Source organism: Nyctibius grandis, chromosome 20, assembly GCF_013368605.1.
Source record: "Nyctibius grandis isolate bNycGra1 chromosome 20, bNycGra1.pri, whole genome shotgun sequence".
Taxonomy (NCBI): domain Eukaryota; kingdom Metazoa; phylum Chordata; class Aves; order Nyctibiiformes; family Nyctibiidae; genus Nyctibius; species Nyctibius grandis.
Genome location: NC_090677.1, coordinates 3,268,949 through 3,283,819, shown reverse-complemented (window position 1 = coordinate 3,283,819; position 14,871 = coordinate 3,268,949). Strand labels below are relative to the sequence as shown.

The following is a 14,871-nucleotide window of genomic DNA, read 5'->3' as shown; positions in this document are numbered from 1 at the left end:
GGGTGCGGCGGCGTCATGGCGGCAGCGGGCCGGCGGCGGGCGGCAGCACGGCGGAGCTGACGATGATCTCGCGATACACGCGGAAGCCGGTACCCCCCGGCGCTCTGGAGAGGTGAGTCGCCGCCGCCTCCCCCCGGCCCCGCTGTCCCGGGCCCCGCCGCCCCGGCCAGGCCCCGCTCCCGCCCGGTTCCCGCGTTCGGGCCTGCCTGCCCGCACCTCCTCTCAGCCTGAGAAGCCGGGCCCCGTGCTTAGACAGGGGGGCCGCGGGGCCGAGCCGAGGCCGCGCGTCCCCGGGCAGGCCGCCGGGCGCAGCTTGCCCGCAGCGCTGGGGTGGGCCGCGTTTAACGTGGGGCGGGCCGGATCCGGCGCCGTTAGCGCGGTGCGGCGGCCTGTGCCACGGCTGCGGGCGGCGGTGCTGCCTCAGGAGGTGCCCAGCACCAGGCGGGCGGGCACGGTAACGTGTTCGCACCCATCCCGGCCAACGAGTGTACCCGTCACTTGAAAAATACAAGTGTGAGAGAACGGGAATAAATCCCTCTTTTTGTCTTTTTTTGACCCAAGAGATGACTGATGTGTAGGTGCTTTCTTGGGGGACCGAGAGACTTGAACAACTACGTAGGTTTTGGTAGTTAGCTACTTTTTGTTCCTGCATTGATACCTCTGCCTCGAACTACTGTGACTTTTCTCGTCCCTCTTTCCTAGACATCTAAACGTTTACAGGGATAACGACATTGGATCAGCTTTTGGAGCGCTGTAGTGCAATTCACAGCAACGTTTTGAGTTTAAAGGAAGACGCTGATATCTAAGCAAAGACCTTTAACTCCGTGTTGAGCCTAGAGTTAGTTTTGATGCCTTAATTCTAAAGCTTTGGTAACAAGAATTAGCCTTCCAATAATAATAAATGAGCTCTGGTATGCAAATTAGTGCATTCCTTGAAAAGCAGAAGACAGACCCCTGTAAAGCTTGGGAACTCTATAGATGTTTATTCTTGTAAGTAATGTCAAGTTCCACTTCTTGTTTTAGACAAGGACTTCCAAAACATGCCTTGCGGCATCATCCCCTGCCAGAACCACCAGCTGAGGTGTGCCCAGCCACATCCACGGCGGAAAACTACGGCCAGAGCTCAAGGTACTTGTCATAACATAACATGAACCTTTATCTGGAGACAATGGCAAAACCCGGCACCTTTGTGTTCAGTTACCTTTACAGAAGTAATGCAGTCGGTAAGCTTAGGCTTCGGCTCAGATCCGTGTCATTGCGGAACATGTCCCTCCTGTTTTGGAAATAATAAAAAAGTGTGTAGCCATGTTCTGTTCCCAGCTCGCAGGTAGCCTGGGTCATCTAATTTTATGGCAGAAACAAGAGGAGAAAAGATAAAAATAATTCCTGAGTGGTGTAGAATCAGGAGTAAAAATAGCCTGCAGCTTAACTGTGATAATTTTGGGAAAATTGTATGTTTTGCTTGACCTCTAGACTTCCATGTCATTGAGATTATTAGGAGTTACAGTTGTTGTAATTACTTGTGTACTACGGCTTCTGCTTAAATGTCTCTGAAATGAATATTTACCCTCCATCATTAAGACCTCTTCTGATAACGTCTATGCTTTTTTGTACAGAAAGAAAAGTTTACTCACCCACTTTACTTGTCATTGTGTATTGTTTTTTTTTTCTTCCTTTTTTTCCTCAACGTGTGCATTGCAGGGAGTCTGAAATCTGGAAGGAATCAGATGACCCTTGTGTTCCTTCAGCTGATCATGGGAGTTCATGGTCTGCTAGCCAGAGTTGCGCTGACACCTCCACCGAAGACAGCTCGGTCTTCTCTTGGGGCTATGATGTGAGTAGAACGGAATCATCCAAGCCAAATGTAGCACAGTGAGGAGAAAGACATTTGAAATACCATGGCAAATACATTTCAGGATAAAAATGAGGATTGGATCTGTCAATAAATCATTACAGCTATTATAGAAAGAACATGTTTTTTACCTCATTCTCATCTTTTCTTTCTCTCAGATCAAAACATATTAAGCTCATATTATTCAGTTAATATTCTGCATTTCCATCTAAAACTTTGGAAATGCAAATCATTTAATGCATAAGTGTATCTATACAACATAATAAATGCTGTTATTGTGGAATCCCAAACATGAGTGGATGACTTTCAGGCACTTGGTGTGAGTTTATGAAACTTCTGCATACTTACGTATTTCTCAAAATACAGTAAGCCCCTACAATATTTAGAAATATTTGTTTTATTCTCCATCTGCTAAAACAAAGTGTGTTACTGCTTTCTGTGAGGGGAGATGTAACTGTTTAGATTTAAATTACCCAAGAACTGACCCCATTTTCTAGCTACTCAAGAACATGTAACAAAGGTCCTGAACATCCTTCGCTTTCACAGCATTTCACACCAGTCTGAATTGCTTTTTCTTTTGTTGTTGTCTATGGACATTGCAAGCAACAAATTTTCCATTTCATTAAAATGTCTCTGAATTTTATCCTTCCTGTTCTGATTTCTTTTATGTAAATTACTATCTCTTTAACTTAATATCATAATACAGATATTTCAAAATGCTTTAATAGCTTTTCTGTTGTGTCAGTGTAAGCTTTTTATGTAGCTACCATCAGTCCTAACAGCAGTCTGCATCATTTCCAGGGGAAATTATTTAATGTCCTTCTGTGCAAAAGAAAGAGAACTGTTTAAATCAGTCCTACTAAGCTTTAAACAGATAGTTGTCTTTTTCAATTATTTAAAAAAAAAATCAACTAAAAAACCCCTCTGAATGCTCTTCACTAGGTATTTATTGGATAACTTTCCTTTCTAGGAATTTGATAAAGCTGCCACACAACAAGTTCAGCAAATGTTCAGGCAAATTGATGAGCTTCTCTATGAGCAGAAAGAAAATGTGCATGTTGAGGGACTGCGGGAAGAATGCCACCAGTGGACATCCAACTTTCCTCATCTCAGGTATTTTATTAATAGACTAATGCTAGTACCATCACAGAGTTATAAAAGGGTAGGGATGGAAACAGTTGCTTCTAAAACAACGTTAGTAGCAGGGTGGTTTTATGCAGTATACATATATTATACAGTAGACAGAGATAAAAAGATCACTCTGGTAGTCTGCCTGCCATTGTCATGAATAGACATTCTGCTGTCTCACATTTGGTTCCTTGCCAGAGGATTATTGCTGTTTGCAACTGGCTTGGCCTTAACATAGCAAAATTCTCTTAGAAAAGAGAGCTAATAGGTATAGCTAAAAGCCAGGTGCTTAAAATAACTTAAAAATGCTCCTACCCTAGCTCAGCAGTCCGTATCTGTAAACTTAAATTTTAAATCTTCATTACGTGTACTTGAACAGTTTTGTCCATATTCAAAAGTCTCACAATTAGCAGAGCATAAAAACCAAGGAAAATTTTCTTAATCTATTTACCTGACTCGAAGCAATCTGTACTAGGGAAAACAACTGAAACCACATTTAACTATCACCAAGAAAACGGCATAGCTTCCCTACAGAATTTTTAGGATTTGCTGCTGTGTGTTCTAATGCACTTCAATAATCTTACTTTCAACATTTTCTGATTCATTTCTCCTTTGCTTTTGCCCTGGCAGGGTTGTGGGGAAGCAGATAGTGATTCCCACAGACGAAGGGTACGGATGGTACTCAAGTTCCCCTTCTGGCAGTTTAGGTTCCTCGGATGTAAGTTCACCACGAGAAAAAGATTCTAATGAGTAAGTACCAGTGGTCAATCCAGACCGTACCAAGGTGGGAAGGTGGTTTTGTTCTCAGTGGACTGCAGTGGTAGGCTGCTTAAAATGTGAAGCCTAATTCTGTTCTGTTAGGCTGAGTTTTGAACACAGCACACGTTTGGTAAACTGGTCAGTAAACAGATGCACCTTTGCTGCTGCTGACTTAAGAATATGTATGTATTGTAGTTGGTTTTATTGTTAATAATCTATTAAGATTTCTACAGAACTTCAAAAATACAAAGCACTACATTAGTACTACTTTTAATATTTAATGTTTTAGAATGTTTTTTAACTAGCTTTGAATTTTTTTCTGAAGTTTCAAGTTCCTTAGCAAGAATTAGCAATATCCAAACCAAAAAAGTTTTCACTATAATGCATAATTCGTTGGCCTCCCTACTGCTTGGCCTTAACTACCGTGTTGTCTCTCAGCTCACCAAATGCTGCTATTTGAAGTGGATTAACAATTGATTTTCATTTCTGCTTTCTGCAAACTGTCACCCGTTCAGATTTAGTGTTTTTGGCAAGAAGGTACCTCTTTCTGTGACCCCCATTCACAAAAAGGCTGACCGTTCCACGTCTCCAACCTCGTGCTCTCCAGAGAGTGAAGAAGGTGAAGATGGAGTAATTGTCTCTGAAGGCGTAATGGAGGAATATTTAGCATTTGACTGCAGAGATGTGTAGGTATTGAATATTAAGATCGCAGCTAGTACCAGTGTCCTGGAATTTCTGCTGTTAGAGATAGAGTTATATGTATTTTTGCTTTTGATGTTCGTTGATAAATTATTTGATGATTATTTTATATATATATATATATCTTTCCTCTAGAGAACTTTCAAAAGCCTGAGGTTGACAGGGCACTGGGAATTCTCCCAGACTATTTTCTAGAATAATTTATTTTGCTGAATTATTTTGCTGAATTTTTTGTAATTTTTCATACTAGCCATTTTTGAGCCTGCTTTAAGTAGTTCAGGCCATCATAACTAAGAACCTGCTATATATTGACATATTTAATAAAACCTGTTTAAATACCATTTGCTTTTTATATTAAGTCAAATTCATTGTTGTTTGTTATGCACTAGCAGCGTGCTGCTTTGATTTTGTGTGAGCATTTTGGGTGGAATTGTACCTTTCCAGATTTTTCAGTGGTAATTTCAGAATTAGAGTGGATTTGATGCTTGCGAAGAAATAATTACCACTATTTTTATCTTGGGAAGAAAGGATTAAGGGTGGCATAAAGAGGATTCTTTTTGCCTTTACTTTATTCAGCCCAACACTATGAACATATGGCATGGGTTGGGACTTTGGATGGCACTGTCAGTTTTTAACTACTTAATTGGTTTTAATAAATAAAGCCACTTGGCTGCATGGACCATGAGATTCAAATGGGTAGGTGGCTTGCTTTGACCAGGCCAGAGAGACACTGCTGCAGCAAACAATATTGCTGTCTATAAAATAATGGTATTACAGCTTCCTCTAGTGGTATCTATCTCCTTTTTTCCCAAGGTTTGTAGCTTTTTGATGTTAAGTACTAATTCAGGGAGCAGATATGAAAGCCATAATAAATGTGCCTGCCATCAGTATTATTTTCTCCCTTCTATAAAGTTTCTTTTGGCAGATGAACGTAAACTTTTTTGAGCAGCTGTCTTCCAGGTTTCGCCCTTCGCAATACCTCTTGCATTGTGGAAGAGTCTGCGGCAAAGGCCACTTGCTGCTGTGAATTATGGGTTTTCTCTCCTCTCATTGATGACGTCTAATTGTCATCTAATTAACTAAATGCAGCAAAATATAGGAGACAAAGAAAATATGTTTATAGAACATGTAATGCTTACATTTTTACAGGGAGGAGGAGTTGCATGAGAGGAAAATGGGACTGTCCTCTGGCAGACAGAAATTGGGGTTTCCTCCTGTCTCTCCGTATTCCTGCATGAAGGATTCTGTGCTCACATTTGTGTTTGATGATGTGTGGAGTGAAGTCCTAGGCTGCATGGAAGAATTAATCTGCAGACACTGGGAAGGGTCAGCCTCTGGTAAGGATCACAGTTAAACACAAGATTCAAAAGGGGATTTCACTTAATTTTGCAAGGATGCAATGAGAGATGTATTTGGGAATAATCTCTTCGGGGGGCGGGGGAGAAGTTATTTTGCTGACAGTGTGAGACATGGCTTCAAAAGATTTAATAGAACTTAGCATCTAAGAGGACTATCTTTAAAAAATTTTGATTCATAGCACTGTCCACAACTAGCAATGCCAACAGTCTGTATTTACAGGAATTCTCTGTTGCTTTGCACAGATGATGAGAAAAATATCATAACAGTAGAAACAATCAGAGCAGATGCTGGAAACCCTTCGCAGTTTGATCCTCTGCCAGCGTTGTTACCTCGTGTGCCACAAGCTAAAATGCCCTCAGTGACATCAAATCTGGTAAGGATTTTTAGCCAGCTGGTTTGCGTAGGGACAAATCAATTCAGCGCTACCTAAGCAAAACCAGATTGGAGTATGTCAGGGGACTGTTCAGGTACATAACTAGTTTGGATTTTGTATGAATGCTGACTGTCCTTTCTAACACTTAAGTTCTGTTATTCCTCAGTTGCAAGTTTTAATTCCTACTTTTCACTTTAAAACTTCATATTTTATACATGTATTGGACAACCACATGGTGACTGTTCATTAATGATGTAGTTCTTTCTACATTTCAATAATGTTTGAACTAAATTGTGAGATGGAGGATTGTGTGTGTGAGATCCCATTCTCATTAGTTTATCTATAGTTAACTCATCAGGCAATAGAGGACAAATCTCAGTGCAGCTGTAAACCAGCTTTTTTTCTCAGACACTGAATTTGACTGTATAATCTGCTTTAGATGATCTGCTCCTAGAGTGGTGAGCACCAAAGTGTTACCTGTTTATTCCATTTTAATTCAACTCTTTCCTTCTTATTTCTTTTTATTTCTTTCTCCTTTATTTCTACCCCTGCCTCTTCCTCATGTTCCCATTACTGTGTGTGTAGTGCCCAAAAACCAGATGTGGCCGCAAAAGCAAAAAGAGAAGAAAAACACCTCAAGTATGTATTCTGGAGAGATTAAAGCTCTGGTATTTTCTATTTCCTGTCGTTATGGTGGGTGGAATTTGATGTTTTTCCAGATCAGACTGTATTCCAGGAAAGGAGTTTGCAGTGCTGTTCCTGACAGAAAATGTTAACATACACTGAAAATTAGTTTTGTAAAGCTTCTGATTATAGCCATTGTTGGAAGATCCTCTCATGCAAATGAGAAGCTCAGTTGGAAAATATTAAGTATGACATAGCATGGTAGGATACATTTTCTAAGCACTACTATTTGCAAGAAGAATGGGATGCTAAGATGCCTATCTTAGATGGGGGAATACTATAACTGAGTATATATCTGGATGTTGTGGAAGAAATTAATTGCTTTCCTCCAAAATCACTTACAAGGACAAAATATGTAAATATGTGTGCATGTCTCTGCCAAACAGTAATTTACTTAATTATTTTTTTAAACTTTCAGGTAAATCTTTCTCAAGGGTCAAGTAGTGGCTCTCAACGTAATCTAAATGGCTTGATGGTGATACATGGGATCCAGTTACAGCAAAGGAATCTGCCTGCAATGGAGAAAACACTGTAAGAACTATAGATCATCTGTTGTAAAGTAGAGCACTCTCACAGGGGGAGTGATTCACCCCAAAACATTGTGAGAGAACTTTCTACACTGGAGAAAGCAATTCTCAATTATTTTCCTGCGTGTTTGCTTATTTATTTGTCCTCTATGAAACAGTATACCTCTAGTACAGGCTTTCTGTCTGATTGCTGTTGGTTTACCTATAGTGAACAGCTGTGGCGTTACTGTTGGCACTAACTGACATCCTGAAAAGAGATGAAGCTCAGAATGGAGTAGAGAAACTGATTTGCTCAGTTCTAGAAGTGGACTTGTGTTAGATCTAGGCTGTGGGTGTGAAAACAGGTGTTTACAGTATGGAGTTTTTTTAATCTGTTTTGTGATTCATTTTTATACTGGAATCTTCAATCAGTTCATAGTTCAGTAAAAAAAATAAAGATGGGCTTCTTTTTCCTTTCCATCCCCTATTTGTTTCTAATTTGGCTGTAAATTACTTTATATAGTTATGTAAAAACATGAAAACACATTGTCTCTATCCACACGTAATATTATTAATGTCACATGTCGATGAGTACTCTGGTAACAGGGTAGTTATCAGTCATGTTGACCATATCTCTTTTGGTTTTATAATTCTTTTGTTAGGGACCTGGATGACAAACGGCCAGGCTCCGGTTCCATCCTCTCTACCAGAGTGTGGCCAAATCGTCCCCCAGAGCTCAGCACATCATCCCTGTCACGTTCCACGAGAAGGCGAAACCCACCACCACGCACCCTGCATCCCATCACCACAAGCCACTCCCGTACAGGGACCCCAGGGTCTGTGGATGATGTCTTCAGAGGAACTCGATTGTACGTTTCAAAACCAGTTTCTCACTGCAAGTTACCATATTCAGAGAACCCAGCTTATACAAAAAGCGTTCAGTTGAACAGAAAGAACATGAATTATTTGATTAAAGCACAATCTCTCTTGAGAAAGCAGAGTTGCTAAAGTTAATGTTTACTGTGCTACAAGCTGGGATTCTGTGAATCACATACATATTTAGCTAGGTTTGCACACAAACTATAGACCTCAGTCTGTCCACTACAAGCAACCCAATTACCACCATCTCCTTGACATCAGCTTTCTTTTTCTATAGCTTATTTTCAAGATGAACTTAAAAGTGTACAGTTTTTGGAGGTCAAACTGCCTGCTGCTATCCTAGCCCAGACTGGGCTATAAAGAAGGTGCTCACCTTAGATAGGTTATGACTGACCAAAGGCCTCTTAATGAACTCAGTGAACCCACAATCACATCTAGAATATCTTATTATTTGGCATAATGATCTGACTGAATGTACTCATTTACAGTGACTACAGGGTATTAGGAAAAAATGCAGGGTCTAATATATTTCTATATTCCATGTGTTGTAAATTGACGGTTTCCTTTTAGTTTTGCAGTTTACCTATAAACTTGTCACGTACTGCTTAGACTTGTTCCTTGTCCCTTCATAACTCATGTTTCTACTTCCAATATTTTACACTTCTGTTCCTCAGGCTTCGATCAATTTAACAATTGTTAACATCTCCCCTTTATTACCATATACGTTAAAATGTATCTAGAGAGCACTAGGAAAGTCTTTTTTAAAATGCTGATTATAGTTTGAAGCTTTTATAATGTATTCTTACAGAATATCTCCAGAAGACGTATAGAGCTAAGGCCTCTTGATCATTTCTAGCACTTTTCAAACATACAATAATATACAGGCACCTTTCATGTGAAAAGGCTTTCATATGAAAAGGCTGTTATCCTTTTACATTCCTCCTGTGACTGATGCTTAATTAATTTTGTATTTTGTGCAATTAGATTGGATTAGCTCCCTTTAGAAGGCTTCTAAAAGCCTCTCGCACCTGCTCCTTCAAATACTCAAAATATGGAGAAGGTAGAAGACTTGGTTTACCCTCAGACATTTTATTTGACACTTAATAAGTGAAAAAGCTACAATGTGCATTTGCATTATGTAGCTTTTTTTTACTTGCTCTGCTTAAACTATGGGCTACTGCTGTAATCTAGGCTCGCTGTTTATCTTCAAGTGCTAGGCTGAAGTTAGCAGTAAGCAGTACTTAATCCTAAAGGATGTGAAGAAAGAGCAGAAAATAATGCCGTGTCTGGGAACACCTTTGTTCTGCAGCACCAGCTGCTCAGCACCGTCCCTCCAAATGCACTGGACGAGGTGCATTTTAACCACAACTAGCTTTTATATACACCCATTACCAGGATTTCTGCTGGGATACTCGATTTGCCTGTATGCTTAATATTAAACATTACAAAAACTAGAAGTTCATGTTAATAGATTAAAAAGATTTCTGCAAACTTCACCCACTGCAGAACTCCTCTTCAAGCTGGTCTCCAATAGTCATCCCTAACACCTGCATCTTGTAGCAAAATTCTGCAACCATTGCTCTTAGTTTTAACAGTTTGTCTACTAAACAAACCAACAATATCGTATGTTTACACGAGGCCAAACATGTAAACTGTGTATTTTTTCTGTTCTTATTGGTGCATTTCAGTCTGACTGCACAGGAGCAGCTGACCTCACCCTCCCCACTGCTGCTAAGCCGAAATAATCTCCTACCACCTATTACTTCCACTTCCACCAATGTGGCAGAGCGTGTGAGCACTGCAGGATCCCAGAGGCAAATGGTAATAGGCTCAATCATTTAATTTTGTTATTGAATAGTCTAAAATGGTAATCACTGCTGATCAAATTACCAGACCCAAGAGTGCCAATTTATTTGTTTTCTTGTAAGTGACAGCAACTGAAATAGCTGCACAAAAAATGTCGTATCAATTAGTAAAGCATAATTCCAATTAATGCCAGAATTTTTTCCTCCCCATAACTAGGTGTAGAATGATTCACTTGGAAAATTAGCTGCAATTCCTAGGCTAATTATTGTAAACGTACTGCTGCAATAAGAAAAAGTCCTAACTGTGTTATTCTTCAATGCAGAAACCTCGAGGGAACTCGAGTCGAGCTCACAGTGTAACAACACAAGAAGATACCCACCAGCAGCTACAGGAGCGGCCTTTCTTACCTGATCACTTCTCCAGGCCTAACACAACCAACGCATTCTTGGTAAAGAATGGCAAATTACACCAAATCATCCTTAGCTACTGAATAGGGTGCTTTGACAATTCACATAGGCAAACATAACATGAGAACCAAATGTCCTAGGGGATCAGCGCCAGGGAGTTCATCAAGTTTGCCACTTGATCAGATACTCTCAGGTTAACAGAAACATCATTGCTTGGCACTTCGGAGACAAACAGGGCAAGTCACTTGTTCAGGGATAGCTATCACACTATAGTCCTCACAGCCAGCTCCTAACTACACCTGTATGCAGCTGGTGGTACTACACTTTTCTTGAAAAATACAAGTTTGTGATGCTTGTAGAAAAAGCTAAGTATTACTTTAGGTATAACATTCAATCTGTCATCTGCACTGGATATTTAGTCTCTTCTGTGAAGGCTTAAGAACTGTGGGGCACGAGAGGATGCTTTAAGGTTTTGCATCGACATTGAGAAGTCATTCCTGCAGCTGTATTCAGAAGCACAAGCGTAGGATAGTCTTCATTGCTTTCTTGCCCAAGTTTGCTGTACTATCAATGTCCAGTCTGTTTCGGTATCAAATGCTCTTGGTAGAGCATTAGCAGCAGAGCAGGTGTTACTGAAACACCTGCTCTACTGCTATCTTGTCCTAACAAAGTATTTTTATCTAAGCTTTAAAAGCTGTAATTTCAACAGTAGCTTTTAAATAGCTGCTGGCTTGGTTTCTGTGTATAATTTCAACACCCTTGACTTAGCAGTTACAAGTGTACAAACTTTCTAAAATCTGTTTTGAAGCAGAACAATTTCCAGAAATGGTGAGAATGCCTATAACTGGCCCAGTGATCCTTCTAAGAAAGAGTGTTATGAAAGTGTATTTTCTGCTCCTAAAGTTGATTTAACCCTCCTTAAACTTGTAAAAGCTCTACTTAGACCTTTACAACATCTTACAAATTAGGAAATACATGTGTTTAAGTAGTTTGTAGCTGTATTACAGTCTTGATGTTTAAAATATTTTTCATGCAAACGTAAATAACTTGCACTGTCTTTTCAGCCAGATCCACAGCGCCACCGTTCTTGCACTGTTATTGATTATAGTAATCAGTCTTGGACGAGCAGAGGATCAGCAGGTTCAGGTATGCTCATCAGTCGTAGAATTTAGTAAGATCAAGCAAGAGGTAGGCTTTGGGACAGGGATGATGCATTTCCTACATAGGTAATTACATTGAGGAGGTTTTTCAAAGTTCTAGTACATGTTTTAAAATTTCCAAGTTTTATACTTGCATATAGAGTACATTTGGGTGTGGGTTTTTTATTACCACTTAGTATTTTAAATCATTTAAGGAAGCTTAATGCAATCAGCCCCAATGCCTCTCACGTCAAAGTTAAGAGCAAGAGTTGCCAATTTAAACAGGAACTGCAAAACAGCAACAACTACTTTCTGTCCAAGGACTTTTCTTCTCCTCAGCTACACAACGGAAAGAAATTGCATTATGTCCAAAAGAAACTTATTTGCACTGTATCTGGAAGAGATTGTATTAGTTCTGCACTAGATAACTCAAAGTGTATTTTAAAGCCAGTAACTGTACCCATACAATGCACATGCATACTCTGAAATCAAACTATGCTTGTACTGTTTAATTTGTAACAATTGGAAGAACTTTGTGGAGCTACTTAGCATAACCTAAAATGAATCTCATCTAAAAATACTTTAACTGATCAAAGTACCAAGGCAGCAGGAAGGCATTTTTGTTGTGAGTGTAATGCATACTCTTCCCTCCAGCATCCTTTCCTTTACTGCAAAGTCATCTCCTTAAATTGTTTATGGCTAACACAGAAACCACAAAATACAGTTGTGACCGTAGAGCTATTCTGAAGCACATGTGAAGACTATTTTCAGTGTTATGGTAGACCAATGAACCTTAATTATTTCAACTCTACCTTCAGAGGTTTAGGTTTTGACCTCTTGGCACACACAAAGTCTAGTCTTAGAAAAGGGAGTTTGTTCAGAGATGATGGTAGAGCAGAAAGTTAACTTTTGTGCCCTGGAACAGCTTTTTCTGAATACAATCTTTATAGCTCTCAGCCGAGTTCACCGTGAGCCCTCCCTGTTAGCTTCAATACCAAGTCAAGTCTCACCTCCACCCAGAAGGGGTGGCACAGAGCAGGGCAGTAGATGCACTTTCTGAAAAGTAGGTCTGTCAAATGAGTTATACTGGATTCCTTTCATGGCTGTTTTGGGATTCCTTATGGAGTTGTCAGAATTTCCCACATAAAAATACACTAACAAGAAAGGGCTGAAGCTGCAAAAGTTAATGGAAGCTGCAGAGCTTAAGGTAGCAAAAGCACAGGGGTGATTATTAGAGGACAGGAGGGGTCTTTTAGCTTGTTTAATAGCTGAATGGCCTACTACCACTCATATACGTGGTACAAGAGGCAACTTGAGTTTAACAAAGGCACTAAACTGAAGTAACTTGTTTTAAACAAGAAAGGAGTGGTTCCTACTAAAATTTAAATAAATATTGCTCCCCACCCCCTCGAAAAGACCCCAGTATCTTCAAAAGCCAGATGAGTTTTATGACTGCTGTAGTAACAAAAAAAATATTTCAAATCAGCAGAACTTTGTAGACTGGAATACTTCATGAGAGATCAAGAAATACAGTAGTTCCCTGCAACGTAGCAACTATGAAAGCACAAACTTTGCCCCTTTTGGAAGGCCAGTAACTTGTGTTTGAGACAAGTACGTAGCCATGTATTAGAATAAAAAGCCAGAAAAAGACATTTTAGTTTTAAGCTAAAGGAGATGTATTTGGTACTTACTTTTAATACCTTCCAGAAGTCTTAAAGTTGTACATGATCTCTGCTTATTAGGTCTCCAGCTGCATGGTTCTGTGAAAGCCCACAGTCGAAGTGGATCAGTCACAAAAAGCAAGCAGGGGTTCTAACGTGCCATGAAGAAGTATCCATCCATCCATCTCCAGAGTCACGAACCACCTCTCATTCTCAGCAATGTCAACGTTGTTTACAGAGAGTTTTCGAACACCCTTCCTTATGAATAATTATTTTTATATGAATCTAAGAAGCAGCTGCCAAAGATTAGGAGGGGTATACTTAAACATTCCATTTTCTACCAGTAGAAAAAGTTGTACTCCAGTGGAAGGGAATATACTCCAGTGGGCAGTAAAGCCTAACTCCTAGAAAACCTAGCAAATGCTCTCAGTCATTGATGTTTTCCCATTAGCAACTTGTGACTGGTTCATGTTGTTACAGGCAGGTACTGCAGAACCTGCTCATTTTTCCATTAGCTCTACAGAAGATTAATCAGGTTTTTCCTTAGCAGTAGTAATTTAAATTTTTAAAGCTATATTTATATTTAAAGCAATAATTATACTATCAAAAGCAAGCACTGCACATGATACTGCTTCTACAACTCAACTTAGTAATTGCAGCAGATATTACCCCAGTTGTGTAAAAACAAGGTAGCAAACCAAGATGAAGAGAACTGACAGCTTTAACAGTAGCACACCACAGCCTCTTCCTGTGTTATATACTTATACCTCTTCCTCAGTGACTGAAGAAGGTCTAAGAGGCAAAAAGGAGTCTCTTACTGCAAGTAGTTCCAGACAGTATTCAAAGAAAGTACATTGTCTTCCTGGTGAGATATTTTTATGGTTATTTCACAGAACAGGTCAATCTCCCTGTCTAAAAATAGCTGCAGTTATACACGATTTCTGCACTCTGACATGAAGTCCCACAACCCACAGATGCAATGTAGCTTTGAGTAGATGTGTTCTGCACCGCATGACAGATGTTTAGGAGGTATTGGCTGTAGTTGCCCTTGTGGCTCCACGTAAGACAAAAACATGCAATACAAGCTTCTCAAAACAAGTGATTAGTTGAAGGTCTTACTCTCAAGCAGTAAGCACCAGACTACAAGCGTAAAGACAAGGTGAGGACAACCACTTACTGTATTTTAACAACGTTCGGACACGGCAGGAAAACAGTTGTTTCTTTATAATCCAATTAAAGAGCACTTTTTTTTAAGTTTCCTGATTGATATTTTCCAAATTACAATTCATAATGGAAAAAACTTGTCAGTGTTCTTTATGAAGTGGCTCCCTTACTTCCCCACTTGAAGTTATGCAGGCTGTCAAATGGTGGTGGTACCTACAGAACAGCTAAGAATTTTTAATCCCTGTTGAAGTTCTCAAGGCCAGTTGATCCAAGCATGCTCTAATCAAGAAGGGAAAAGAAAGCAAGGCAGAACTGTGCAAATATAACTGGGTTAACTGCCGTGTGTGTTTCTAGAGGGGGAAAAAAAGCTCTGGGCTCAATCTAAATCTCTTAAGTTTGCATAGAGATAAATTGATGCTGAAGAGAGGCCTCTATTCACTAAATCCTTTCAAATT

The 14,871-nt window shown here is 39.8% G+C and overlaps 1 protein-coding gene across 2 annotated transcripts; it reads left to right on the top strand.

Annotated features, from left to right (window-relative positions):
- The first annotated feature begins 23 nt into the window (after positions 1-23).
- Positions 24-14,642, top strand: FAM149B1 (family with sequence similarity 149 member B1). 2 transcript variants are annotated; one of them, XM_068416708.1, is made up of 15 exons: positions 24-112; positions 1,024-1,128; positions 1,702-1,834; positions 2,823-2,965; positions 3,611-3,730; positions 4,255-4,425; positions 5,588-5,775; positions 6,040-6,170; positions 6,756-6,809; positions 7,273-7,385; positions 8,023-8,229; positions 9,928-10,060; positions 10,368-10,493; positions 11,517-11,598; positions 13,334-14,642. In XM_068416708.1, exons 1-15 carry the CDS (start codon positions 63-65, stop codon positions 13,405-13,407), a joined length of 1,830 nt encoding a protein of 609 aa, XP_068272809.1. In that variant the 5' UTR covers positions 24-62; the 3' UTR covers positions 13,408-14,642. The 2 variants fall into 2 exon arrangements, with proteins under 2 accessions (XP_068272809.1, XP_068272810.1); XM_068416709.1 differs by lacking the exon at positions 6,756-6,809.
- The last annotated feature ends 229 nt before the right edge of the window (positions 14,643-14,871 follow it).